This window comes from Phycomyces blakesleeanus, assembly GCF_001638985.1.
Source record: "Phycomyces blakesleeanus NRRL 1555(-) unplaced genomic scaffold PHYBLscaffold_16, whole genome shotgun sequence".
Lineage (NCBI taxonomy): Eukaryota > Fungi > Mucoromycota > Mucoromycetes > Mucorales > Phycomycetaceae > Phycomyces > Phycomyces blakesleeanus.
Genome location: NW_017265149.1, coordinates 874,004 through 901,635, shown reverse-complemented (window position 1 = coordinate 901,635; position 27,632 = coordinate 874,004). Strand labels below are relative to the sequence as shown.

The 27,632-nt window shown below is 36.5% G+C and overlaps 7 protein-coding genes across 7 annotated transcripts; 5 read left to right on the top strand and 2 right to left on the bottom strand.

Annotated features, from left to right (window-relative positions):
* Positions 1-134: 134 nt before the first annotated feature.
* Positions 135-4,500, top strand: PHYBLDRAFT_96072 (hypothetical protein; the record flags this gene model as incomplete). The annotated part of the gene is made up of 6 exons (XM_018443949.1): positions 135-866; positions 984-1,499; positions 1,619-1,767; positions 1,952-2,027; positions 2,099-3,813; positions 3,900-4,500. Coding segments are annotated over 6 exons (3,789 nt in total), but the record flags the coding sequence as incomplete, so codon positions are not given.
* An 848-nt stretch (positions 4,501-5,348) lies between these two features.
* On the top strand, positions 5,349-6,995 carry PHYBLDRAFT_182223 (hypothetical protein). The gene is made up of 7 exons (XM_018438592.1): positions 5,349-5,564; positions 5,635-5,704; positions 5,800-5,922; positions 5,992-6,063; positions 6,141-6,218; positions 6,332-6,543; positions 6,622-6,995. Exons 1-7 carry the CDS (start codon positions 5,395-5,397, stop codon positions 6,836-6,838), a joined length of 942 nt encoding a protein of 313 aa, XP_018289385.1. The 5' UTR covers positions 5,349-5,394; the 3' UTR covers positions 6,839-6,995.
* A 476-nt stretch (positions 6,996-7,471) lies between these two features.
* PHYBLDRAFT_134855 (hypothetical protein) lies at positions 7,472-9,808 on the top strand. Its single transcript, XM_018429678.1, has 6 exons — positions 7,472-7,733; positions 7,859-7,962; positions 8,132-8,591; positions 8,694-9,003; positions 9,075-9,226; positions 9,389-9,808. The coding sequence occupies exons 1-6, from the start codon at positions 7,495-7,497 to the stop codon at positions 9,672-9,674; spliced, it is 1,551 nt and encodes a 516-aa protein (XP_018289384.1). The 5' UTR covers positions 7,472-7,494; the 3' UTR covers positions 9,675-9,808.
* Positions 9,809-10,065: 257 nt separating this feature from the next.
* On the bottom strand, positions 10,066-10,955 carry PHYBLDRAFT_159404 (hypothetical protein). Its single transcript, XM_018433983.1, has 3 exons — positions 10,798-10,955; positions 10,569-10,671; positions 10,066-10,309 (listed from the first exon to the last, which is right to left on the bottom strand). Exons 1-3 carry the CDS (start codon positions 10,882-10,884, stop codon positions 10,284-10,286), a joined length of 216 nt encoding a protein of 71 aa, XP_018289383.1. The 5' UTR covers positions 10,885-10,955; the 3' UTR covers positions 10,066-10,283.
* Positions 10,956-14,249: 3,294 nt separating this feature from the next.
* PHYBLDRAFT_187760 (hypothetical protein) lies at positions 14,250-17,325 on the top strand. The gene is made up of 11 exons (XM_018439420.1): positions 14,250-14,619; positions 14,695-14,769; positions 14,910-15,004; positions 15,240-15,441; positions 15,521-15,670; positions 15,826-16,043; positions 16,103-16,227; positions 16,309-16,408; positions 16,517-16,568; positions 16,664-16,880; positions 16,964-17,325. Exons 1-11 carry the CDS (start codon positions 14,518-14,520, stop codon positions 17,074-17,076), a joined length of 1,449 nt encoding a protein of 482 aa, XP_018289382.1. The 5' UTR covers positions 14,250-14,517; the 3' UTR covers positions 17,077-17,325.
* Positions 17,326-17,978: 653 nt separating this feature from the next.
* On the top strand, positions 17,979-19,344 carry PHYBLDRAFT_170706 (hypothetical protein; the record flags this gene model as incomplete). Its single annotated transcript, XM_018436414.1, has 6 exons — positions 17,979-18,104; positions 18,278-18,373; positions 18,399-18,490; positions 18,602-18,745; positions 19,134-19,236; positions 19,306-19,344. 6 exons carry the CDS (start codon positions 17,979-17,981, stop codon positions 19,342-19,344), a joined length of 600 nt encoding a protein of 199 aa, XP_018289381.1.
* Positions 19,345-19,985: 641 nt separating this feature from the next.
* Positions 19,986-24,679, bottom strand: PHYBLDRAFT_170705 (hypothetical protein; the record flags this gene model as incomplete). Its single annotated transcript, XM_018436413.1, has 5 exons — positions 19,986-22,363; positions 22,451-22,657; positions 22,720-24,133; positions 24,230-24,435; positions 24,520-24,679. 5 exons carry the CDS (start codon positions 24,677-24,679, stop codon positions 19,986-19,988), a joined length of 4,365 nt encoding a protein of 1,454 aa, XP_018289380.1.
* Between the last annotated feature and the right edge of the window lie 2,953 nt (positions 24,680-27,632).

Sequence of the window (27,632 nt, the reverse complement as noted above, 5' to 3'; positions counted from 1 at the left end):
AGATAATCATTATGAATAAATCTCTTCGAGTAAAGGCATTATTTCACAAGAAGACGAGAGAGCAGCTGAAGAATGAAGAGGAACAAAAAGAGCTCCGAAGAACAGAGTCGACATCGTCGTACATGCAACAGCGTCGCAATATCTACGTAAATACAAAGTTACCCCAGTCTGAATATGACCACAAAGGACGTATTATCGACCGACACTATGCGAACAATCGAATTAGAACAGCAAAATACACCATCCTTTCATTCGTACCTAAAAACTTGTTTGAACAATTCCGTAACGTCGCCAATCTCTATTTCCTTTTCCTCGTCGTCCTCCAATGCATCCCAATCTTTGGCGTCACAGAACCCGCCGTATCCGCCCTACCTTTGATTGTCATTATCGTTATCACAGCAATCAAAGACGGTATAGAAGACATGAAACGTAGTAAAAGTGATCAACGAGTCAATAAGGCAAAGGTTCTTGGCTTGAAGAATTGGCGTAATGTCAATTTACCAGAAGTAGCCAAGGGTCGTTTCCACATCCTCAAAGTCGCGTGGGGATTCATTTGTGTTATCTCAGGCGCAGAAAATAAGTACGCCCGTCTCTATCGACACTCAAAATCAAAAGATGCCAAGCAACGCAGACCCAAAGAAGAAAAACAGCCTCTTACAGACACCGGATCCCCTCGTAACTCTGATCAAGTCCTACCATTACCATTAACTGAGCCAAAGCGTGCCCATCACCATCTCCGACCTCGGTCTGACACCCTGCGTTCAATCAGTAGGATGCTCAACCCAAACAGCAGCAGTAATCTCAACTCTAAAAACAACCTCAACAATAACAAAATGCCATACAGACCAGGATCTATCCCACACTCCGTCCTCTATCGTACCGCCACAAACGACACTTCCCCTCCCCGTCGTCCTTCTACTGTCGCACCAGGTCTACGCTGTGCCGATAGTCATCCAACAGACCCTCCTGGAATCGACTGCAAGGCATCATGGGAGGAAACTCGCTGGCAGGACGTTCAAGTAGGAGACTACATCAAAATCCGTAACAATGAAGATGTACCAGCAGATGTCATCGTCCTGTCCACCTCAGACGCCGACAACCTGTGCTATGTCGAGACACAGAATCTTGATGGTGAGACAAATCTCAAGGCTCGCCAAGGTTTGCCCGGCACAAGTGACCTCAAGACTGTTCATGACTGCGAAAGAGCAAGATTCTATATCGAGAGCGAGCCTCCACATGTGAACCTATACCAATACAGCGCTGTTCTTCGTTGGGAAATCGAAGAAGTTGACGAGACAGCGACATTGCGTTCAGGAGTACAACACCAGAAATCCGATCCAGTTACATACAACAACATGCTTCTTCGTGGCTGTGTATTGCGCAATACCGAATGGGTAATCTGTATGGTAGTCTATACCGGCAGTGAAACCAAAATCATGCTCAATTCTGGCCAAACTCCTTCCAAGCGAAGCAAAATGGCCAAGGGTACAAATCCACATGTAAGTTTTAAACATATAAAATAATAATATAAAGTAAAGTGAAGTAAACAAGCCCCACAAACATAATTCCTTGGTATTTTATCTATTATAAGAACATTATCTAATACAATTTTTTTAAGGTTATTGCCAATTTTGTAATCTTAGCAATAATGTGTATAGTGAGTTCCGTAATCGATAGTGTTCAATTCAATGGCAAAGGTTCATCACGCTACTTTGACTACGACATTGAAGGAAGCAGTGGCTCATATTCTGGATTCTTAACATTTTGGTAAATTACATATATATTCTTAATATATATATACACATCTATAAATATAAATATAGATATCATTATAATTATAGATATAATTTACTACAGATATAGCTACAAATACAAGTATAAATATTTATATATAGAATTTAAAAGAGTAATGATACTAATAATAATATATAAATTTTCTTCTTTACTATAGGGTTACATTGATTTTGTACCAGAATATTGTACCAATTTCACTCTATATTTCAGTTGAAATTGTCAAGACGTTTGCTGTAAGTATATTGATATCAATGTATAATGTGTTTATAAGCCATTTACTTATTACTATTATTACTATGATTAGGCTTATTTCATTTACTCGGATATCGACATGTATTATGAACCAACAGATGCTCCCTGTATTCCGAAAACATGGAATATTTCTGACGATCTTGGCCAAATTGAATACGTATTTTCTGACAAAACCGGAACACTAACCCAAAACGTGATGGAGTTTCGCAAGTGTACAATCAACGGAGTATCTTACGGGCTTGGCACCACTGAAGCTAGCCAAGGTGCTCGTCTGCGTACTCAGAACACTCGTCATACCGAAAACTCTACTCAAATCCACGACTACGAATCGTCTTACACAAACGAAAGCGAAAAGGAGCTGAGCAACGAAATCATGGAAGAAGAAAAGAAACGCATGCTCGAAATACAGGCCAAGCAATTCGACAACCCTCACGTCGGAAATCCCACATTTGTCGACCCTGCATTCTTTGAAGATCTCGGTAAGGGTGACGAACATTCGCAAATGATGGAGCATTTCGGTCTGGCACTTGCAATTTGCCACACTGCGATCCCCGAACGAAACAACCCGGACAACGAAGACGAAATCGAATATAAGGCCCAGTCTCCCGATGAGGCTGCACTTGTCGGAACTGCTCGTGATCTTGGCTTCGTGTTCTTGAACCACACTGCCAAGACTCGCACCTTGACCGTTTTGGTGAAAGGCAAGGAGCAGAGATTTACGCTGCTAAACATCCTCGAATTTAACTCTACACGTAAAAGAATGAGCGTCATTGTCCGACCCGAAGGCAGCGACAAGATCGTATTACTCTGCAAAGGTGCCGATTCTATCATTTTCGAACGCTTGTGCACAGAGTTTGGAAACCAGACCGCCCTGGCTGAGTCTCAGGCCCGGTTACGCGAGACCACTTCAGATGCCCTGGAGGAATTTGCTAATGAAGGTCTTCGAACCCTGGGCTTGGCATATAGATTTATTGCCAATGATGAATATGCTGCATGGAACAAACGATACGAGGAAGCCAGCGCAAGTATCCACGGTCGCGAAGAGAAGATTGACGAAGTGTGTGAAGGAATTGAGCGCGAGATGCTGTTGATGGGAGGTACTGCTATTGAAGATCGTCTTCAGGAAGGTGTGCCAGAAACTATTGCCGAATTGGCCAAGTCAGGTATCAAACTGTGGGTCCTGACTGGTGATAAAACCGAGACAGCGATCAACATCGGTTTCTCCTGCAATCTCTTGACTGTCGATATGGAGCTGGTTGTTATAAAGGCCCAGACAAGAGAAGAGACCAAGGCTCAACTTGAACAAGCACTGGAGACATCCGAACACAGCTCAGGAAAGAAGCGGGCACTGGTTATTGACGGTACGACTCTTCGGTATGCTCTTTTAAATGAGTGTAAGGATGATCTCCTGGACCTTGGCATGCAGTGCGCAAGTGTCATTTGTTGTCGAGTGAGTCCCAAGCAAAAGGCACAGGTTGTTATGCTTGTCAAGAAGGGACTCAAGGTCATGACTCTGGCTATTGGTGATGGTGCAAACGATGTGGCAATGATTCAGTCGGCCAATGTTGGTGTTGGTATCAGTGGCGTCGAAGGAAGACAGGCTGTGATGGCCTCTGATTATGCAATTGCACAGTTCAGATTCCTCCGCAAGTTATTGCTCGTTCACGGTCGCTGGTCCTACCTGCGTACAGCTGAGACGATTATGGGATTCTTTTTTAAGAATATTGTGTGGACCTTTATGTTGTTCTGGTATCAGATTTTTTGCCAGTAAGTTTTTGACATGGCTTGATGAAATATAGTTGTAGTATACTAAACATGACCTTATTTACTAAATTCTTCTTTTCTTCAAATAGATTCAATGGCTCAATGACCTTTGATTATTCTCTTGTTACACTTTACAATCTCATCTTCACCTCTCTTCCGATCATTTTTCTCGGTATTTGGGATCAAGACTTGTCTGCCCGACTTTCTCTGCACTACCCCGAACTTTACCATATGGGTCTCCGTAACGACAAATTCAAGACCTGGCGTTTCTGGCTCACGGTTGTTGATGCGATCTACCAATCAGCGGTCTCCTTTTTCTTCCCGTACATTCTATTTGTTGCCGGTGCATTTGATGTCAATGGATATTCGACCAATGGACTCTACGAAATGGGTACCATTATGTCGAGTATTGGTGTGTGCGTGGCAAACATTTTTATTGCCTTTTCGCTCTACAGTTACACTTGGATCCAGGTTGGAATCATTGCTCTCTCGATTCTGGTGTATTATTTGTTTGTAGCCATCTATTCCCAGTTCAATACCTTTATCTTTGCTGGACACCTGCGATTATTTGGTAGTGGATTCTATTGGCTCGTCCTGATGCTTGCGATTGTGGCCTGCTTTGTACCCCGAGTGGCAGCCAAACATATCCTTCATCAGTACTATCCGTATGACAACGACATTATTCGTGAAATAGAGCTTGTATTGAAGACTGGACGAGAGAGAGAAGCGCACTTGGAAAACCTACCAAACGAACCTATTCCACTAGATGATATTAAACATTAGATTTCTTTTTCATTTCTAGCTACCACCACCACAACTACCACTACCACTACCACTACCATTACCATCATTACCACCACCGCCACTACTACTACTTCTTGTACTTCTTCTAATTTTCTTGTACTACTTTTATTATTACTATTACTATTACTATTACTATTACTATTACTATTCTCTTCTCCAAACCAAACATACAAAAAAAAACAAGAAGACCGATTTCCCCCTCTTCATTTTATCCTATTCCTTCCCATTATATTCTATTCTATTTCATTTCTTCTTGTTTTTTTTCCCTCTTTCCTTCTATCATATATATATATATATATTATACTACTTCCCTTATACTATTTACCTCAAATAATACACATTAAATCCTCACGATTTTTATAGCCTTGCTAAACGTATAAACAATTGTTTTGTAAAAAAAAATGTCCACATACACACTATCCCATGCATATCACAACATCACACATTGCACCACCACCACTGCAATTTTTTTAATTTTTTTTTTCTTCCAACTTCTTACCGTTGTTCCCAAAGTACTTGGGGGAAGCGGGATTAATTCTATTATTTTATATACATGGATTCTTTTTCTTATAACACAAGTAATTGCGGGGTGAGAAAATTAAAATCAACCAAAGAGAAGAGAGAGAAGAAAGGGAATAGAAACCCATTTTACCTTTTTTTTTTTTTTTTTTTTGCTTAAAGTAGTATAAAACAAAAACCTCCCGTTTATTACTTTTATTCACTTCTTCTTTATTATTATTATTATTAAGTTTTGTATATATATATACACATACATTTTAAATGACCACCATTAAACCTGCCCAACTGTCTGCTCTGGAAGACTTGACTCATGCCGTAGCTGGACTTGTGCATGTCGAAGAACCATGTCTCAAGACAATCGAAACCATTCGCCATTTAGAGATGGAGAAAAAGCCTCTTCAGAAGAATCTCGAAGAAAAAACTACCAAGTTGTAAGTTTTATATATATACAATAATAAGGAAGACTAATTTTGCTAATATTGTTTATTGTGGTTGATATAGGACTTACTGGAAGAAGGAAGAAATCAACATCAATTCTTGGAGTATTCAATGGTTCTTTTTGAGCATAACCGTAAGTATTTATTATGTTTCGAAACCATTAAACTAAAAAATTAATTAAATATATATATATATCATGGATCTCTGACCTGGAAATTGGTTTAATAGTGTGAGGTAAAGGCTGAACTTGAACGAGTAAGGAAACACATGAAAAAGGACGAAGAGTTGGTCAGAGAAGCAACATCTCTGGTAGAGGAGGTTGATGAACGTATTCGTGATGTTGAGAGACAAGTAAGTAATATACATATAAAGAGGTTTATTATATGATCAAGTTTATTAACAAACAAATCAAAATAACAGAATGAAAAGAACGAAGTTGACTACAGAAGCTTGAAGAATCATCGTGAAGACCTTACAGAGCTGTTAGATGAGGTAAGCAGGTTGATACGAGTATATAAATAATGAGTTTTGTGTATATGAACATCTTTTTTATTAATGCGATTTGATAGTTATTGAAAGGCCAAGACTTTGGAACCGAGGCTTCATTGAGAAAGGAGATTGATGATTTGGAAAAAGAGATTGAAGAGGTAAATAGGACAAACATACATGCATATATTAGATTATGTGTTTTGTAAAGAAGTGTGTGTGTATATGGGTGTATTATGAATGTAATGTATTCATGATGTAAATCTCTATTTAGGCTATCGAATCATACAATAACCTCGACAGAGTCAGAGTCTGCCTGACAACCGCTGATACAGCTTTATTAGAAGCCATCCTTGATCTCCGCCAATCTAACAAGGAGAAGGAAATCGGTGAAGGCAATGTTTACTTTCCCCAGATTGCCTATGACGCCATTAAAGAGGCTCGTGAACTTTGCAAATCCCTTCCTCCAATCCAGGCCCCAGACAAGTAAGTGAAGTGAATATTATATTATATACAGAAAGTTACTTACTTTGAACGCCCCTTTTTGTGTTGTATTGTTTGTAGATTGGAAGAGAATGATGAAAATACCAAGGCATTTTATTCACCTGTTCAGCGTTACTTGTGGTCTGTCCGAAGACAGTTGGAGCTTTTGCTTGAATGGTGTGACAAGCACTCGCTTGATTTAGTAGCAGTCCAGACAGCAAAGAGACTTGCCTCGGGTGAGAAGATTGATGAATGGAACCGGGAGAGACGTAGATTGGTGAAGCAAGTTATTCTGTAAATAATATATATAAAAAAAATCCATAAAGCTATCATACTTCTTTCTATTTATTTATTTATTTATTTATTTATTTTACCCTTTATTGTATTTATTGCATTTTATTTATCCTTCAAAATAATACTACCGATAATAATACTCATAACCTTTTGATTATCATAAATCCCACGCCCAATCAATCACAAAGAAGTGTAAAGAAAGAAAATAGAGAAAAAGACCCTTATAATATATATCTTCTAGACTTTTGATACATTATCACAAAAAAAAGTGATATCTACAATTGGATCCCTATCTGACTATTATTACTGCTGATATCAAAGATACATAACTATCTCCAGATCTTATATTTATATTTATATATATATACTTCTTTAGGTGGTCTTCTTCTTCTTTGTGGCGAGGACAAAAAGTCGGCTAAAAAAGGGGGTGGGGGAGGGAGTGAAGAAACAAATAGAGAGGTGTTTGAATGTGACGTAGATCGTTAGATATCCATAAATAGAAAGGGTTCGATTCAATGCAACGCACATGCATACCTTACAAAACGTTTCTAAAATAAAAATAAAATAGACTATATTAAAAAAAAAGGTACTTCTTTCTTTTTTATTTTCTTCTTCTTTCTTTCTTTCTTTCTTTCTAACAACCTCTTCTTCTTTCCTTCAATGGCTGGATCCAATTCGAACGGTCCGAGCCAACGAGACGGTTTATTGAGACAAAATGTTCCTTCTTACCAGAGCTTGTCAAATAACCAGCCATTGCAAGATTACGAATGGAATGTCGAAGTGGATGTCAAAGGTCAGGTCGACACCAATCAGGATCAAGAACATGAACATGAAAATGAACATGAGCCATACTTTTCATGGAAAAAACTTATGCTTTACAGTGGTCCCGGTTGGTTAATGTAAGTTTTATGTATGTCTTTTGTTCTTTAGGAATAGAGTTGTTAAGTTTTTTTTTCTGTCGTAATTTAATTCGATTGTGTACCTTTTTCTTTTCTTTTCTTTTTTGTATGTATATTTTTTATAGGGCAATTGCCTATTTGGATCCTGGTAATCTTGAGTCCGATCTTCAATCAGGTGCAGTCGCAGGATACAAGCTTCTTTGGTTACTCTTGTGGGCTCATGGGGCTGGTAAAGTTTAATGAATTATGTGTGTGTGTCTGTGTGTGTGTGGGGTATATATATATATATGTGTGTATGTGTGTATTTGGTTATTTAATAGTCCAAACTAATAAGCCACGCTCAAATACTCGGCTTTACATATACAAAACACACATACTTATATGCTTATATTAAATAGGGCTAGTTATTCAAATCCTGTCGGCTAGGTTGGGCGTGGTGACCGGAAAACATTTGGCTCAGTTGATCAGGGACAGCTACAGCCGGCCTGTAGGATATCTCTTGTGGGCTTTTACTCAGCTTGCAATCATTGGTTCTGACATCCAAGAAATCGTGGGTACTGCCATTGCCCTAAAGATCATTTTTGGATTTACCCTTCCGGTAGGGGTGTTGATCACAGCCTTTGACACATTCTTATTCATGTGGCTGCAACAATATGGCGTCCGCAAAATCGAGGTCTTCTTCATGAGCTTGATCGGAGTCATGATCGCCTGTTTCTGGGCTGAGATGATTTCGTCTCATCCAAGTATTCCTAATATTCTTCATGGCATATTTATACCCGAAATTCCCGAGCATGCAGCTGTCCAAGCAGTTGGTATGGTTGGAGCCGTTATTATGCCTCACAATATGTTTCTTCACAGGTAAAGAGAGAGAAAATGTAACCATGGATACATATCATTATATATCATTATGCTGACATTAAAGTTTTTTTTGAATATATATATATATATAAATGCTCACAGTGCATTGGTCATGTCTCGTAATCTAGGAGAGAAGCCGAGCGAACGAAAACTCAAGGAGGCAAACTTTTATTTTGCTGTTGAATCTGGTTTGGCACTCCTGACATCCTACTTTATAAACCTGGCTATTGTCGTGGTATTTGCACAAGTCTTTTATGAACCCGGAAACACCCTAGACAGTCTTCCGGGTCTGTACGATGCTTCTGAAGTGCTACGGAACACGCTGGGCGAATATGCCCGATATTTGTGGGCAGCTGGGCTACTTGCCGCCGGACAGAGTTCGACCATGACAGGTACTCTTGCCGGACAATATGTAAGTTTAAGATTTTTTTTTACATGTGGATTGGAAAATGATATGTGTATATTAAAGAATATTTATTATAGGTTGTGGAAGGTTTCTTTGGAGCTATATTTAAAAAGCAATGGCATCGTGTTGCTCTCACTCGTACTATATCATTGGTTCCCAGTATGATGGTGGCTGTATTAGCCGTCAATAGATTTGACACCCTAGGCGAGATTCTGAATGTATTGCAAAGGTAAGTAAAAAAGAAATAAATAAAAAAATAAAATAAAATAGGTATAGATATAGAGGCTATTTATTTGAGTGTTTATGTTTGATACTCGGTATAAGCATAGATATACAATAATACATGTAATATATAACACAAAATAATTTAATGTATCTCTTTTTACTATAGTTTGTGCCTTCCTATGGCTATTATTCCAATCCTCAAGCTTACTAGCTCGAGTAGAATAATGACAAGCACGTTTAAAAACAGCCGCTGGATGCACACCATATGCTGGACAATCTCCTGGATTCTGTTTGGTCTCAATATTTACCTGTGCATTAGATTCCTGAAAGAATACTCTTATCCGCCTGTACTGATGGGAATGGGTATTATGTACTCTGGCTTTGTTGGTTATCTCATCTACACACCTCTTGACAATGATTCTTTGCTTCCATCTAACCCAGAGACTTTTTAGTGATGCTTACTATATACATACACAAACGCACATATACAAAAACTCATATACATACACATACACATATACATATACATATATTACATATTTTAAATAATATTAATAATAAAAAAAGCAACATTTGTAATTAAAGCAAGTAATACTTATAGCTACAAGTATTATAATTATGATCAGATATTTGTATTAATGTCAGTATTATTCTTATTCTTCAACTCCTTACATGTTCCCCGAGACTCCAGAATTCGACTCAGTTTCAAGGTTGTTTTATATACAGACACTATATTTTTAACCCTTGTTTCCCTTGCCTGGCGTTTTTATTTACAGGGATTACACCAAGCACTTAATTCAAATTATATATATAATAAATACTTTGGTTTGCTTTTCTTTTATTACTATAAACATCCTTATAATTATTATTGAACTTCTCCTTCTCTTGAACAACACTATATAAAATAAAATAGAATAGAATATATAATTTTGACTCTTGTATGTATAAAAAAAAAAAGAGTCTCGGATATTCTTCTTCTGCTTCTTCTGCTTCCGTTTCTTATAATGGGTATATATGTATATATTTGGTTTGTGTAAGCGAGTGTAGATATATATATATGATTAGGCAGCCTCTTGAATTATTCCAACTAAAAATAAAAAACAAAAAAATCAATGGGAATGAGTACCAAACATACGTATATACATTAGTATAATTATTTCCCTACATCCCCTATTAGCCTCCCCCCTCCCCCTCTTTCTTTCTCTCTTGTGGGTACCTCCTGCATCCCTTTCTTTTCTTCTTCTTATTTTTATATGTATATTTGAAGAATACCAAAAAAGGGAGCCAAGTCAAACAGATATTGATTGCAAAGAGATGGCTATAGAATATGTATTTGTTTTACGTACGTCGAACAATAGCTTGTAGTTTAGGGACATGTTTTGGGCAAAATAGTCGGCCTTCGCAATAGTGGAAATTAGCAAGCGTCAATCGACATCCACTCTCTGTGCACTGGTGTTGTTATATATTAATTGTTTAATTAATTAATAACAAGAATGAATTATTTTAGTCAGTCATTTGATGATAATATACAACACTAGATTGTATTTTAGTTTTTCCTTTCATTTGATTTCTAACCTTGAAACAGGACTTGTGGTAAGGCCGTCCGTTGGCCTCTACCTTTTCCACGAAATAGACAGTCTTTAAACATATAGAGCAGTCCATGATTAAGTGGTTTTCGGCTTCTTTTCTTTTTTTTTGCCTCGAAAAAGAAGGAAAATAAGAATGCAACAAAAAAAAGAATTGAAAAAGCAAGAACCAAAAAAAAAATAGGGGAAGAGGAGCCAAGGTTGACCTTATATACTTGTGAAAGAAAGAAAGCAAAGAGGGAAGAAGGCTACTTAATGACGTATCTTTTTTTCCCCTTTTTTTCAGCTTCTTCTTCTTCTTTCTTCCTCTTTATCTTTCTCCCTTTAGTATAAAGTACCATGAGGCAAGTAATTGAGAAATAGAATAATACAAAGTCAAATACCAAAGTTATGCTGTTAATTGAACTTGAATTGAAACTCTTATATTTAATAATAAGTAATCTAGATTGTAGTATTTTGTAAAGATATATATATATATATAAATATATAAATATATGTGTGTGTGGCTGTGAGAACTATAAGTATAATAATTGAAGTGTATATTAATATTGGTTGTACTTACTACCAGATAAAAATGTACAGTAATGTATAATAATGTATGATGATGCTGCTGGTGTTGATCTGTAAATGTCAAAATAACCCTAATAAAATCAGGCTTAAATAATAGTTATAAATATTTATGAGCTTCATTCAAAATGTGCGTAGTCTTTTTGTTGTTGTTGTTGATGTTGTTGAACTTAATGAAGTATTATGCTTATTTGTCCTTTTCTATTTGAAACAAAAAATAATAATAAGTATATTTTTAATGATTTGAATAGATAATAGATTTTTATATTTATGTATATAGAAAGTGGTTTCAAGATTGACCAAGACATTTGCATATCAACACGAGTAAATGCTACAAACTCAGCCCTTATACATGTGCTTCTTATTAGTATTATTATTACAAGGTCCTTCTATATATATATATAGTTTCATCAGAGAAAAAAAAAATCCCCTCAAGTAGTATTCCTAAATTCTACAAATTTATAGAGTTACAGAATTCCAGAATTCCAGAATTACAGAATCACAAAATTACAGAATCACAGAATTACAAAATAAAATAAAATAAAATAAAATAAAATAAAAGTACCAGCTGATTTTTGATATTCTTATTCTAATGATTATAAGGGAAATTAAAAAAAAATGAATATTTTAAGAAAATGCATTTATTGTCAAGGGAAAATCAATCAATAGTAGTCATATTATAAGCTAGACTACATTATTCTATATAACTTTTCAATAATAAAAAAAAAAAGTAGTATTTTCACTTTTATCACAATCTAGTTCTGGATTTCAATTATGTTTATATATGTAGAAGAAGGGACTCTTCTAGTCTGTCTGTGTATCTGTGTATCTGTGTGACTCTGAGAGTTTTTTTTTGTGTATACACAGTATATATATTAGTGCAACTTATGTCAAATATTCAAGGCTAACAAACGACACAATATTTAGCTTACTTTTATTTCATTTTATTTTATTTTACATTGTACTATTTCTTCTCTTGAAGAAATAACTGCAAATATATATTTATAGCTTTTCATTCAAAAAAAAAATGAACTCGACATTTACTACAAAACGAAACACTTACCTCACCGTTAAACCTTCAAGCAAAAGGACACTTGTCTGTCAACTTTGTAAAAAGGAAAAGTCCTTCGAGTCATTGAATGGCTTTAGAAGTCATTTCAAAAAATATCATCCTAATGAAACCAAAACATACGAAAACGTCTTAATGAGAAAGAGGTTTGAATTTCATGCATTGTTTTATTTGATCTTACCAGAAAAAATAAAAATAATAATAATACCACTTACCTTGTTAAATTAAATAAACAACTAGAACCGTAGTCTTTAAAGCTGCTACTTCCTTTAATAACATTACATCCATCAACACCAATGCGAAAAATAATCCCGACCCCGGCTCAATCGAATTTATCCTTGAGAGACCTCAAGATCTGTGGAGTAAATACATATGATTAACCGAATCAACTACAGCAGATCAAATGTTTGGCATTAAAAGATCTTGAATCCTGACAATACCAGCAACGATAGCACAAAAAATAAAACCTTTGCACTTTAGAAGCCAGGCTCAGTGGGGATTTAGACTCGCCACTCCCAAAAGAATCCCCAAAACAAACATACACACACACACACACACAAACAGACGAACAAACAGACGAGCAACAAAAATAACAAAAGAGAGAAAGAAAAAGAAGGGAAGAAAAGACTTATTGGATATATGATGTTAAAGTGTAAATCGATCCTTCTTGTCCTTTGCATCGCTTACATTCCGTTTTTTCCGAAACAAACACAGAACCGCATTTATAAATTACCTTTTAGGTATGAACTATCTTACCCATATGGACTTCTGCTCGAACCACCACGACAAACGCATTATCTTCTTCTATTTATTGGTTGCACGTATTGTGGGGATTTTTTTTAAGAAAAAAAGGTGATTGTCATTCCAGTCAAAATCTACTCTGACGATAGATCTGGCCAATACAATTCAATACATCAAACAACTAATCTAGAATAAAGTACAATGAAATACTACAATAAATATACAACGGTTAAATTGAATGTATTATATTCATGTTTTGCGTCCATAGTTTCTTTGAAAAATATATTTATATGCTCATGGAGATGACCTTTTCATTATTATTATTGTCAATCCTTTGGTCCAACTGGATCCCAAATTTGAATAGAAGATTAACTTGAGTATGATTGATTAGCAAGGCACGAATGACAATATTTTATAATCAATATCTTATTCTTTAATGTCGCCTCTTGTTTTGCATATTAACTATTGTACATAATAACGGTTTGTTTTCTTCTTTCTGGTAAGATACTTTATTTTTCAAAATAGGAAATTTATCGCTGTACGTGCGCATGTGTATATATGTAGTGTATTGTAGCGTAGAGTAGCGTAGAGTAGCGTAGAGTAGAGTAGTGTATATATGCATCTTTGAAACTTTCAAAAAGAAATTCATTTTGTTTGTTCTACATGTAATCTTATTAGCAGTCCGAGAAACATGTTTAGAGATAAACGTGAATGTGATGTCACGTAAAAGTCCTGCAGCTTTGTCTGTCCTGTAAGAACTTGTCTCACAGGCTCTGTCCACGAGCTTAATGATCAATGGAGGAGGAGGTGGGGGGGGGGGGGTGGAGGGACTTTTTTTTTCATTTCTGTGATCCAATCAAAATATAATTACACACGCTTATATGTAAATGGATATATATATATATAAATATTAAAGTATTTAAAATAAAAAATAAAAATAAAAAGCTTATTTGAGATCCCCATATTCATCGCCCCACTTAATACTCTTCCTCTCTCTCTCTTTCTCTCTTCCTTTTACAATTTTACCTATTATTTATTTATTATTTTCTCCCTTTAACTACAGCCACTTCTTCTTCTTCTTCTTCTATTACTACTACTTCTACGGCTTTACTACTACTTCTCATTTCAGTACTGCAACATACCTTTGCTGGCTTGATTTGTATTTGAAAATCCGATATAATAGCAAAAGCAGAGAGAGAAAGAAAGAACAAAATATATAAAAAAAAATATAATATATAAAAAAATCAAAACACACCAAACTTTTCCTTTTTTTGTTTTTTTTTGTTTCTTTTTCTTTAATAATAATAAACACCAAACACTCATTGTTTCATCATGAGCATGACGCATGCAGAATTGACACTGGAAGACCAGACCTCCACCATCCCACAGACCTCCCTTTCGACCGACTCAGCTACTCACCACACCTCACTCCCAGTAAGACCTTTGATTTATTCCTATTGGTGTTATATCTACGGTTTATTTATATATCTATATATTACTTGTCTATAGGATGAACAGTCTCTAAAGGAGTTGCAACAAGGAGAGCAGAAATTCACAGACTCCCTCAGAGAACAGCTTGACAAGGTAACATACACACACACACACACACACATATATATATATATATATATATATATATATCTAGTCAATAATCAATAATCAACAATAAACATAACAACAGTAACAGTAACTAATAGTAATAATAATGATAATGATAATAATAGGCTCGTAAAGACAAGGCATCTTTGGAAGCCGACTTAGCCTTACGCGCAAAAGCTTTTCAGGCTACCTTGGACAGACTTCAATCAGGCTCACAGACGTAAGATTGATTGACTGATTGATTAATGAACTGATTGATTGATTGGTGGATAGAGAGATAGAGAAATAAATAGAGATGATTATGGATGTGGAAGCTAGTAAATATAATATAGACTACACACACTATATATATATATATAATTACACATAGTATATAAGAAAAACACACCGCCTTTATTTAACGTCTTGACATGGCTGTTAATATTAATATTATTATTCCTTTACTATTTATCTAGCGATACAATCTCAAAGATTGATATTTTGATGGATATTCAAGATTTGGATGTTCTGCGGGAAGAAACCACAAAGTTGCACAAGACATGCGTGGCACAGGAGGCGCGCATCAAAAAACTTGAGTTTGAACTTGAAATGGAGCAAGGACACGTCAATATCCTCAGACACGACAACCAGCTCTTACGACAAATGACTGTAGATATGGTAAACTATACTACACTAGAAAGAAAGTATATATATATATATATGTGTGTGTGTGTGTATTAACGGTGTGTGTGTATAGACTGCATTGGCAGAACAAGAAGAAGAATATATTTCAAATAAGCTACTGAAACGTATCTCTGGGTTAAAGAAAGAAAAAGGAGAATTATTGGTTCAGGTTGAACAAGAAGAAGAATATTTGACAAACATGCTCCAAAAGAAACTTTCTCAGGTAAGTCACGTTAATTCAAGTAGAAAGCATGTCATGACAAAGTCTATGTTGTTATTTCACACACATGTATTATTATTATTATTATTATCTTGGTTTCTAATTAGATTCATTTATCCCTTATTTATATATATATTTTTTCTGCTTATTAAATCTAGCTCCAGAAAGAGAAAATTGACCTCGAAAATGCACTAGAACAGGAGCAGGAGTACATTGTCAATAAACTTCAGAAACAGCTCGATTCACTCCGAATGCAACAAACCTTGTCTCAGTCACCTTCACGCAATTCCTCTTATGGACTCGCAGATCTGGCCAATCCAGGATCTTTACCAATGAGTCCGGCTATCACTGGTGCAGGTACTTCACCATCCCTCAAGTAAGTTTTTATATTTATATATAGAAGCCTATTATTGATTTGTTATCTATTAATTTTAGTGCTAAGAAATGGATCCCTCACTCACCCGGTGCTCTCGGAGAAGCACCTCCGACAGGCCTTATTGAAGTCCTAAAGGCGGAGGTCGGTGTTCTTAAGAGTAAAGCGGTTGAAATGGAGAGAGAATGTAAGTCAAGTCTTGTTGTATAAAGAAAAAAAGCACGATATAGACATTTGGCTCTTAATAGTCTTATATATATATATATAGATATGGCAAAATATCAACAGTGCAACAAGTACAAGAGTGAATTAATTCAACTTCGTAAAGAGAACAACCTACCTATCGATGACATCCCAGCAGATGAAGGGTAAAAAAATATATAATATAAAATGATATTAGTAGCTGTATTTATTCTATGTGTGTGTATGGATTGTTGAACTTAAACAATCATTTGTGTACATGGTCACGTCTTTAGAATCCCTCCCGTCTTTCGCTCAGTACCTCCTTCCCCTGGAAGACATGTTAGGGTAAATTTGGAGTTCCAAGACAAAATGATCAGCTGCTAACCATCATTTTATTTATTTATAATGAATGATGATAAAAAATTATGATAATATCACAGGCTAATCGATCGACCTCCACCTCTTCTCAGCGTTCATTGACATCTGAAAAGACGTCTGGTTATTTTAATAGCCCAATCCCTCCCCTCCAGCTCGACAATAGCGCATCTTCCTCGACTATCGGATCCATCTTACACGCTAATGACCATTCAGTTTCGTCGCATAGCTCCGTATCACCGCAAGCTATCCCTGATCACGCTATCAATCGATCTAGATCAGGTAAAGAAGAATATACATACACCTACGCAACCATAAATTATTTGCTCATTGATTACGTCCGCTTTTCCTTATTTCTTTTATAGGTTCAATCAACTCATTGTCTAGTAGCCTTTCTAGAAGAGATCCTTCCAGACGCATTTCAGGTGGGCTTTTTGGCATTCATTCGCCTCCACCCCAGCACCCTCCTCACCCTTAAAGATTGTCTATATCTATATACATAGTCTTCTTCTTCACTATCTTTCTCTCCTTTCTTTCTTTTCTTTCATTCATTCTTTTCTTTCATTCTTTCTTTCTTTTCTTTCTTTCTTCAATGTCAGAAAAAAATATCATCTTTCACATCATCTCCTTCTTCTTTCCTACCCAAATCCCTTTTCGCTCCCCCATCCCTTTCACCCCTTTTTACTCGATGCACAGTCTTTAATTAATTATGAAAAGAAATAATAATAAAAGAAAAAAGAAAATATATTAATATATATGAATTGGAGATGCCGTGTAATACAATATATACATAATAGTAATAGTAGCAATAGCAGTAGCAGTAGCAGTAGTAATGGTAATGATAATGATAATAAAATTATGCTTATTATTGCCATTATTGTCCTCCAAAAGTCTTCTTTCTTTTTGGAAGGCATCACAAGTATGCACAGCCTGTAGTATTAGACGTGGGCCGTGCGCAATAAAATATGATTGTGAACAGTTTGGTTTTGTAACTAAACCAATTGTATGCTTATTATTATTATTATTATTTTATTTAATCGTAATTTTCTGTACTATACTGTGATGTAGTGCAGTGCAGTGTAGTTTCCTGCACTGTAGTGTCCTGCATTGTTCTGCCCTGTCTGACTATATTCGGTTCTGTCCTGCACTTGTATCACAGAACAGTTTTCGCACTGTTTCTTTTCTTTTCTTTTTCTTTCTTTCTTTTTTCCTGTACCTAATCTGGGGGGTAGTCAAAATAGCCTATTTGTCTATTATATTTTTTTGTAAAAAACAAAAGTGCATATAATTCATTCGACTTTTTGTATATATGTATATATCCAAAAGTACCACACATCATGAGAAAATAGCTAATAGCATTTTTGTTGAATGTATAGTATTATGACCTTATTTTTTTTGGCTCTGCGCTGGAGTAGAAAAGAATCGGTATTACTGCTACTAAAAGTATCTTATATTTTAGCAGTGTTTATTCAAATTCATGCTTTAATTAATCCTGCAATTTACAAAGTAAAAATACAATTTACTCAAAGGTCGATATTGACGAAACGGTTTTAGCAGGAAATTAGCTGAACATGTGGTTAGGTTGGTCACAGTACAAGAATAAGTCCTGTTGATGATGATGACGACCCTTTTCGCTTGGGACAAGGGGGAATTTCTTTGAGCTACTCGGAGTGCATTAGTTTTCATTCAGTACCGGGAAACTGGATTGTGCAGGGACTTGCTGGTATCGGAAATCGATCGGTGCTTATGAGATGAAACAGCGAGGCGGAATATTGGTAAGGAACCTCTTGATCATTCTAGGTGACGTTCTTGAAAATGGTTGCCAATTACGGCACTCTTTTCAACAAGCTCGCTCATTCTGGTTGTTATTTGGTTCCCTTGTTTAGTGCTTTGTAAAAGATAGTACACTGAGTAGACTCGTTTCATGAGACATCTGCAGAAATTCAACAATATTCACTAGCTAAGGTGGCTAAAGATCGTTGCCCTTTTCCAATGGTCATTAGTTTGCGCTCAGTATTTACCAATGCATTTGGGTCGTCAAAAGCAATGTTGAGTTCGCCGACAAAAACTGAGATTTTTTTTTTGGAAGACGAACAAACTGTTAGAAACCTGTCTAAGAGAAAGGCAGATGCAGAAATAGAAGATAAGTAATTTCGAAAATAGATTCTTTAATTGAAAGAGTTGTTCAAACGCAATTGATTTCTTAAGAATGATACCTTAGATGTAAATCTGATTACTTATTCGGGAACCCGATTGCTACTTACCGACATAAGCACGAACACATCTTCTCCATTTAATGTTGCGTTTACAGCTTTAAGTTGGTTTAGGTGGAAGCTACACAGGTCAAATGTCTTTGTCAAAGCTTTTCTAAGATCATCATACCAAGGGAAGCAATTTTTTAGAAGATGTATCCTTATGTATATTGGCTGAAGGTGAGTATATTTCGATATTTATGCTTGATTTTTGGTTTGTTTCTGGCTCCAAGCTTAGAAAAAAAAAGAAACATCGCTAATTCTAGGGACACGATTTTCCTAGTGGGAAACGACATTTTTATTATATTGGACCACAAGTTGTGCCCATTCTGCAAAGATCTTTGCCTAGAACACCATGGAGTGACTCTATATCTTTGAAGAAAAGGGTAAACAAAAGTGGAAGATTTTTATTTTCTTATTTTATTTTACCTTTTTTGACTTTTGTCTTGAAAAAGGTGGGTTCTTCATCCTTTACTTCTGGCACGACTATTTGATAACTTCAGTTGGTGCTTTCACACTAGTTTTGGCTTTTTTTTTCAATGACAGACCTTGGGCCACTTTTGGGTAATATAGATACAATATGTAAAAGAAAGAGAAAGACATAATACGCGTAAGAAGGCTAATAAATAGTAAAATATCAAACAATATTGCGTCACACTTTAATGACAACAACTCCTTATAATCTTCTGCATAACTATCTTTTGATAAAGTGTACCTTTTTTTAGGACACGCTATTTTTCCCTGAAGAATTAGAGAAAGGCATCGGCCCTCCCGACAGGTAGCTACAATGAATTAGTCCGGTTAGATACAAACGTCGTACCGCACCAGGAGACGTCGTCCCCGTAAGATTACTGATGAATAAGCATATTTATATATATATAAACAGGCATACATACACTCAAGACAGAAATATATACAACTATAATAGGTATTAAAAAGGCTTTACTATTATTATATTAAGATGCTTACACGTATAGAAGCATACTGCATATGGCCCTTGTTTATTTTTTTAAAGAAGTAAAAATAAAGGAAATATTAATCATATAGTACTTATATATGTATTAGTTTGTATGTATAAATTCAGTTATTTAGGCAGACAGATAGTTAGTTAGTTTTTTTAAAGATCCCCATCAGTCTACCGCTTTCCTTTTCTTTTCCAGTAAACCAATCCAAGGAACACAAGGGTATTAAAGACAAAGAAACAGATAATGAGGCCAAAGTTGCGCCATTTGTTAGCAGCATCCCAGCCATAAACAGTCGAGTAGTATTCTGCACCTGAATTATAAGTGCAGTAGCCACATTGTTCAGGCTGGACAGCATCAGGGTTAACGATATAACCGGGCCCTCCATACGAGAAGTAATTAGCCATGTATTGGCCGCAGGTCTGACCAGGGGGAGGAGTGAACTTGAGGAGATTGTCGTCTGTGCATACAACCGTCAGATGTTCAAGTTCGTTTACCGCAAGACCTTCAACATAGTAGTGGAACGGATCGATCCAGTACATCCATCTTCTCCAGAAAGTCGGCATAGCAGACTCGGGCTGCATGAGACCGCAGAAAAGAATGAGCAAAGACATGACCAGAGGATTAATAACGGCAGCCATGGTAGGAAGCTCAGAGGCGGCAGCAATAACAAAACCAAGAGTGACAGCCCAGAGAACAAGGAATACAACCATAATGTAAAAGTAGCCCCCAGCTTCGGCAGTGTTGGACATGCCAGTGGTCCAGTAGAAGCAGAACAAGAAGGAGGCAGCAAACACAAAAACATAAGGAATCTCAACCAAGACAGTCGACACACCCCACGGAAGCCAGCTGTAATAGCGAGATGCATACTCACGGCGGAAGAAAAGGCGTTCTGTCATAAACTTGGGCTGAGAGAGAATGACTAAAGTCATGGCCATAATAAAGGTACTGAAGAGAGCAAAGAGCTTATTCTGCATATCCGATGAAGACGATCCAAGCTTCCAGTAAGTAAAACCGTTAATGAGAGCAGTCAAGACAATGTTCAAGAAACGACCAAAGTTGTAATCGGGTGAGCGCCAGTATGCTAGAGCCATTCTGTTGTGAACAAGCTTGAACTGGGTCCAGTGAGAAGCAGCATAGGTACGGGCCTCTCGGGTAGGGTTCTTATTGGCAGAGCGGGCGATATCCGCAAGTTCGTTCTCAAGAGCCTTGGCCTCTTTGGATCCTGCCCAGACTTCGGACCAGTCGCGAGTAGCCTTTCCGGCAGTTCCGGCACCAACAACCTCAAGAATGTACTCGGCAGGGTTGGCTGCAGGAGGACAGATGGGGCCACCATTAGACTGGAAATAGTCAATCATAGTGTGAGCATCACAACCAATCTCGCCATAGTAGGCAGTCTTTCCACCACGAACGAGTAGCAAGAGATGATCAAAGTGACCGAAAAGAATGGCAGAAGGCTGATGGATAGTACAGAGAACGGGCCAACCGGCATCAGCAAGTTTGCGGATAAAACGAATGATGTTGTAAGAGCTTTGAGCATCAAGACCAGAGGTGGGCTCATCCAAAAACAAAAGCTGGGGCTTGCCGACCAATTCCATACCGATGGTAAGACGTTTTCGCTCCTCGACAGAGATACCAGATCCAAATTCGACCATGCCAATCTGAGCATCGGCGATGTCTTCCATCTCGAGCAATTGAATAATCTTTTCGACATATTCATCCTTTTCAGCCTTTGAGACAGACTCGTCTTGGCGAAGATAGGCAGAGAAACGGAGGGCTTCACGAACAGTAACGGCAGGCTGATGGATGTCCATCTGCTCACAGTAACCAGTAATACGTTCAAAGTCGTCCATAAGTGCTTCGCCATTAAGAACAATGTTGCCTTCGACCACACCGGTGGTCTTACGACGAGCCAAGACATCCAAAAGGGTAGTCTTGCCTGCACCAGAGGACCCCATGAGAGCAGTAAGATGACCGGGCTTGACAATACCATTGATACCATCGAGAAGCTGCAAGTTGCCACCTGGGATCGGAACGGTATAGTTGACATTCTGCCACGAAAAGGTAGTGCCGGTAGATATTCCGTCCATTTCGTCAGCGATCTTAGCAAGGCGCTTGCGGCGTTCATTTTCTTCTTCATCAGTCCGAGGTTTGGGAGCCTTTCCGGGAATGTAAAGCTTGGTAGTGTTTCCACCACCGCTAGAGTCGATGTACTCCATAGCAAGGGCGCAGAGGACGGTAAACAATATAAAGTATACAATGACAACAATAAAATCTGGCGCCCAGGCTTCCCAGGATCTATATGTGAGTGCCTGGAGTAAATACGCCTCACCCTTGACAAAGTTCTGGCCAGGTACACCGCCAGCCATAGTGCAGACCTTGTAGTCCCAGTTGTCATAGCCAGGTCCATAGGGAACAGCGTTTCCGGGACCTTCACAAGTGTACTCCTGGCCGTTCATCTCATTAATCAATAGGGCCTTGTATCCATAAGCCAAAGGATTAGCCCAGTAAAGCCAGTACAACCATGGATGCATCTTTAGATATGGAATAGCTATTGACCAATAAGTAAGTAAATAAATAGGCAAATGAAGAATTCTTTACATATATGTGTATATAACAAATAGCAACAGTTACTTACTATAACCAACATAGGTAAATACTGCAATAAGTACAAAGCCAGCCAATTGGGTGGCCACAAAGAAACTTCTGGTAATTGCACCAAAAATACGGAAGAAACCGTTCATAGACATATTGATAAAGAACAGCAATATGAAGAAAGTAAAAAACTTTCCTGCAGTTAAGTTGAGACCAATCATAAAGTAAGAGCATAGAGAATATAGAGTGACTATAATAAAACAAATTAGATTAATGCTATATATAAATATATATCAATATATTGTTTCTTACCTTGAAGAATTGCATAAGGAATATCCATAATCATTTGCGCAATGTAAAATGCAGAAGGCCGATAGAGAGCATATTGCTTATGTTTATCAAGAACAGGACGGCCCATCAAGAATCGAACAAGTTCACTCTGTGCAATAAAAGAATTAAACACAACAGCAAAGAACAGAGCACCACCTCGAGAGAACGAGCCAGTGCCACTCAGTGGAAGCTTGAAGAAACAAGAGGCCGTGATGAGAGATTGGATAAGGATAGTGCCGTATCGAGAAAAGAGAGCTTCCTGATCTTTGATGATTAGGTGGTACTGACGGATCAAGAGAGCATGGACTTGTTGGTAGAAAGATGCAATAAAGGGACCCTTGTTTGAAGCACGTTTTTGGTGTTCCTCATTCATGGCTTGTTTGAATACTTGTGCTTGGCTGTCGTTTGTGAATTTGTTCTCGTAATCTTTCAACTCAGTCATCATGGATCGGTATATTTCAGACGCTAGGTAATGGGTTTGGAACTCGTGTGCAAACTGTGGGACAGATTTTTCGTATCCAGGCTGAAATTCTCTTTCGAGTGGATTACAGATACCAGTTAAAAAGTCGGGGGTAGATTTTCGAGGAGGACAAAAGAATCCCATTTTTTCAAAGTAAGGCTTGGCGTGTTCTACAGGGCCAAAGTAAAGGCAGTAACCATCATCTAGAACAATTAGTTTGTCAAAGAGGTTGAAGACGCTGTTGGAAGCCTGGTAGAATGTTGCGACAGTTGTCTTGTGAAGAACGTCTGTCATGATGCGAAGAGATCGGACAAAATCAAGGGCAGAGGCAGCGTCGAGACCACGGGTAGAGCAATCCCAGCAATTGATTGTACTGGCGGTTGTCATTTGTTCGGCAATTGAGAGACGTTTGCGCTCCCCACCGGAAAGACCTCGTACAAAGGCATTTCCGACCATTGTTTCCATCTGTTTGGTTAGACCAAGCATGTTACCGAGCATGTAGAGAACCCGGTCCACAAAGTCATGTCTAGTTTCGTCGGGCAGTCTTGATCCCGGGGTCTTTGTACGCAGTGCGAATTGAAGAGTTTGCCTTGCAGTAAGTGTGGGATAGTGCTGATCTTCTTCTTCATTGTAGCAGACCTGGCCACGGTAGTGGTTGGAAAATGTTACTGGATCGATACCTCCGTAAGACACCTGGCCCTCAATGGTGGTGTATGATTTGCGCAAGTTGGAAATGACCTTGAGAAGGGTAGTGCATCCAGCACCGGGACGACCGAGAATAAGCAACATCTCACCATCTTTGCAGAAACCTGTGAGGTTACGAAGGATATCTCTTTCTGGAACCTTTGGTTTAGTTACCAAAGATGCCAACGAGCGGAGAAATCCGAGTGGAAAACTGGTGACAGTGGGGATAGTATTGGCTTCAGCAGCAACACCCTAAAAGAAAAAAAAATCCAAGAAATAGATTGTTAGATTTAATTAAGAATATAAATGAATTATTATTATTTTCTTTTTTTCTTCTTCTATTTTTACCTTTACAATAAGATTCTTCCAAATGACACCAAGGTGCTTTTTTGTATGGCCAGCTTTGTCAGCAGATGAAGAGACACTGTGTAAGAATTCGTCGAGGTCAAAGGCATCTGATTTGGCAGTGCCTTCTTCGAGCTTCCCGGAATTGCTTGCCTTGTAACTAAGCGTGGTTAGTTCTCGCTTGAGATCTTCATATTGATCAATGGCATCTATAAAGTTATAGTATATATATATATATATATTAGTACATAATTCTTGATCTGGTACTACGGTATCAGAATATATTTGTGTACCTTCGATGTTAACTGTATTCACTTCAGTTTCGCCATAACTTCCGCGCACTCCAACAGCACCTTCAGTTATGGTATCAACCGAATTGACATATGAACGACGATGAGCTTCGTATTTCTCGGTGTCTGTTGGGCTTGGGTTGGTATGTATATTGTCTGACATCCCAATACCCAGAAATTAATAGCTATAAGAATATAAATAAGTAGGTAGATAAGTATAAAGGTATGTATATAGTGAGATAAAGAAAGAAAGAAGAAATTATATCTGGGAAAGCAAATGGAAAAATATGATCAAGTAGTATTTATACAGCTACATTTTTTTCTTTGTACGTCTTTGCTGATCTGATGTATAAATTATAAGGTTTTTCTTCTGATTTTTAAAGTATTTCCTTGTTGGGTACCTGATTTAAAGTATACAAGGGACGGATCAATTAAGACCGTATTGAAAGGAATAGTCGTATTTGCTATATATTTTATGTTCGGGCACAATATTATTTACTGCATTTGACTAACTAAACGTTTACGGCTTGTGAAATTCGGTAAATAGACAAATCAATGTGGTGCCTGCCGCAGCAAAATAATAACGCGAGCTCATTAGCTATGTCGGCCATCTGAACCAAAGAATAAAAATAAAAACAACAAAAGTATAGTAAACAAGTTTAATATCAGTAGTAATAGTAGTAGCAGTAAGATTATTATTGACATGAGTATTTACTTGCTCAAGTATCATATTCATTTTTTTTAAAAGTAGTCTATATAATATAATAGTCAATATTGTAGAATATAATATTGAAAACACTAATTGTTTAGATCTCTTTGACTTTGTATAAACAAAGAGTCGAATAATGCAGAAAATTGCTAATTGGGGTGATTATTCGATCTTTGGTTTAATTTAATTCTATCTATTTTTTACTGCGGTCAAGATTGTGTACAAACACATGTAGAGTGTTGAATATAGAAAGCCAACTGACATATTATGCAAGTCTAGATATGTATAGACAATTTGAAGACATTTTCTTTTTTCTTTAAATAAAAATAAACAGCTTGAATAAACTCTGAAATAAATCTTGCTACAATATGTAAATATTAATGTACAAATATTTTAAGCAGTATGTAGAAAGTATATTTATCTATACATATATAAAGCATATCAATCAATGGTATCCAAGGTAATGAATATATATATATATATATTTATAGCGAGTTTTTTTTTTAAAAAAAAAAGTACATTACAATAAACGAAATAAAGCATTGTCTGCCGCAGTAAAATACTAAAGCTAGATAATTGGCTGCATTGGTGCTATGTATAAGTCAACAACAAAAGAAATACAAAAATAAGAATAATAAGAAACAACTTGTTTTTTGTTAAAGGATACATATTAGTTTATAGTTTTAAAGAGAGATAAAGAGATTCCACATTCTATTGGTTTATTTTACTGACAAAAATAAAATCCTAGATCTAGTAGCTTACTATACTATAAAATCTAAATATCTGAATTATCTTTAATAGTAATATTGTAGAAATTCAAGATAAGTCAAGAATAATAAAAAATTGTTTTCTCTGTGGGGTGCGCGTTATAGTGTTACGCGAAAAGCTGTTTGGTAACTATTCCTTGTTAACTCAGGACCACCTTATTTTTCTCCTATTTTTTTTCTTGGTTTGGTTTGGTTTGTGAAGTCACACCCTCTTCTTCTCTTTCTATTTTACACAAATATACTTCTTTTAAGTATCATGACCTATGTGTATGTGTATATTGATTATTGTTTCTACTATACATATTCTTCAGTCTCAATAATATAAAGTATTCTTTCGATGAACACCGTCAATTGTACTACAAGCCTGACTTTCTTATTTTTGTTAGAATCATTTTCCGGCCTTGTTGTCCCTCAACACCTCCTTACTGGTTATTTTTCTCTGTTTTGTTTTGTTCGATCTTAATATATATCTCGCAGACATTATTACTAGACATACTTATTAGCTGATTTCTCAAACGCCAATCCTCCAAAGCTTGTTTTCCGATTATTTCGTCTTTCTGATGTCTATATCTTCTTTCTTTCAAACTTTGCTATCTTGTAATTTATTCTACATTATTAGGTATTTTATGAGTGTAAATTAAGGCTATTAGATATATATTCAGTCGCTATGATAAGATAAGAGACTTATTATCAGTGCGTCTGGGATAAGCAAAGCTCGCAAAGTAAAAATATTTTAATAACCTTATAATTATGTCTTTACTTCTATATAAGTGTTCTATTTCTATCTCTTTTAAAAGAACATACGTTACTCTTCTATGTCTGATATGTATTGTTGACCAGGGCATTTTCCCCGGAAATCTCTTATTCTTTTCTGGACATTGCACGGCATAGACATCCTGACATGTATCGTATAGGAAATTGCTGGCAGACACTTTTTTGAGTCCCCTAGCTTTACAATTTTTTTTGGTAAATTACTAATTGTGAATATACACAATCATTCATTAGACACTTATAGGCTTACCTAGGAAAGAATAGCGTTGTACAGTCATAGACTTTAGACTACCAAAGGTAGCTTACTAAACTGTAATAAAAACTTTTAAAGAACGTAGTTCAGCTACCAATATATAATTCTTTAAAAGCTTGTCAAAAAGAAAAGAAAAATAAACTTTTGTGACAGAAAGCAAAAGTATATTAGATGGTTTGCGTTTATTACTATTACCGTGTGTGTGACTGTGCTTGTATATATGTGTTCTTATTATTATTAAAGGCTAAAATACTTTTAGTTTAAAGATACATCTAATTAATAAAGTGAGCTTGTCTTTTCTTCTTCTTCTTCTTCTTAATTTTGTAATCAAGCAGAATTTTTATTTTCTTGTAACATGTAATTAAGTATGCTTGCTATCTCCCATGTCTCAATCAAAAAAATATATTGACTAAATAAAGAAAAAAGATTAAGGGCTTTATTCCAATATCAAAGTCTAGATAACAAGATTTTTTTAGAAAATCCTAAACTAGGGAAGCCTAGGACGATACTTTAAACGCTATATGTACTCTAAAATATAATGGTTTTCATTTGTGTAAATATTTTGTCCTATATTTACATTTAGTGGTGGAAGTATAGATATAGAGTAAACTAAATC

Coding starts and splice junctions, on each gene's coding strand:
- PHYBLDRAFT_134855 (XM_018429678.1), top strand. CDS start 7,495: ATGGCTGGATCCAATTCGAACGGTCCGAGCCAACGAGACGGTTTATTG. Junction 7,734..7,858: donor AGTGGTCCCGGTTGGTTAAT/GTAAGTTTTATG, acceptor TATTTTTTATAG/GGCAATTGCCTATTTGGATC. Junction 8,592..8,693: donor CACAATATGTTTCTTCACAG/GTAAAGAGAGAG, acceptor AAATGCTCACAG/TGCATTGGTCATGTCTCGTA.
- PHYBLDRAFT_159404 (XM_018433983.1), bottom strand. CDS start 10,884: ATGGACTGCTCTATATGTTTAAAGACTGTCTATTTCGTGGAAAAGGTA. Junction 10,672..10,797: donor ACCACAAGTCCTGTTTCAAG/GTTAGAAATCAA, acceptor TAACAACACCAG/TGCACAGAGAGTGGATGTCG. Junction 10,310..10,568: donor ACTACAAGCTATTGTTCGAC/GTACGTAAAACA, acceptor TTTTATTTTTAG/TTGGAATAATTCAAGAGGCT.
- PHYBLDRAFT_182223 (XM_018438592.1), top strand. CDS start 5,395: ATGACCACCATTAAACCTGCCCAACTGTCTGCTCTGGAAGACTTGACT. Junction 5,565..5,634: donor GAAGAAAAAACTACCAAGTT/GTAAGTTTTATA, acceptor TGGTTGATATAG/GACTTACTGGAAGAAGGAAG. Junction 6,219..6,331: donor TGGAAAAAGAGATTGAAGAG/GTAAATAGGACA, acceptor ATCTCTATTTAG/GCTATCGAATCATACAATAA.
- PHYBLDRAFT_187760 (XM_018439420.1), top strand. CDS start 14,518: ATGAGCATGACGCATGCAGAATTGACACTGGAAGACCAGACCTCCACC. Junction 15,005..15,239: donor CTTCAATCAGGCTCACAGAC/GTAAGATTGATT, acceptor CTATTTATCTAG/CGATACAATCTCAAAGATTG. Junction 16,228..16,308: donor GGTTGAAATGGAGAGAGAAT/GTAAGTCAAGTC, acceptor ATATATATATAG/ATATGGCAAAATATCAACAG.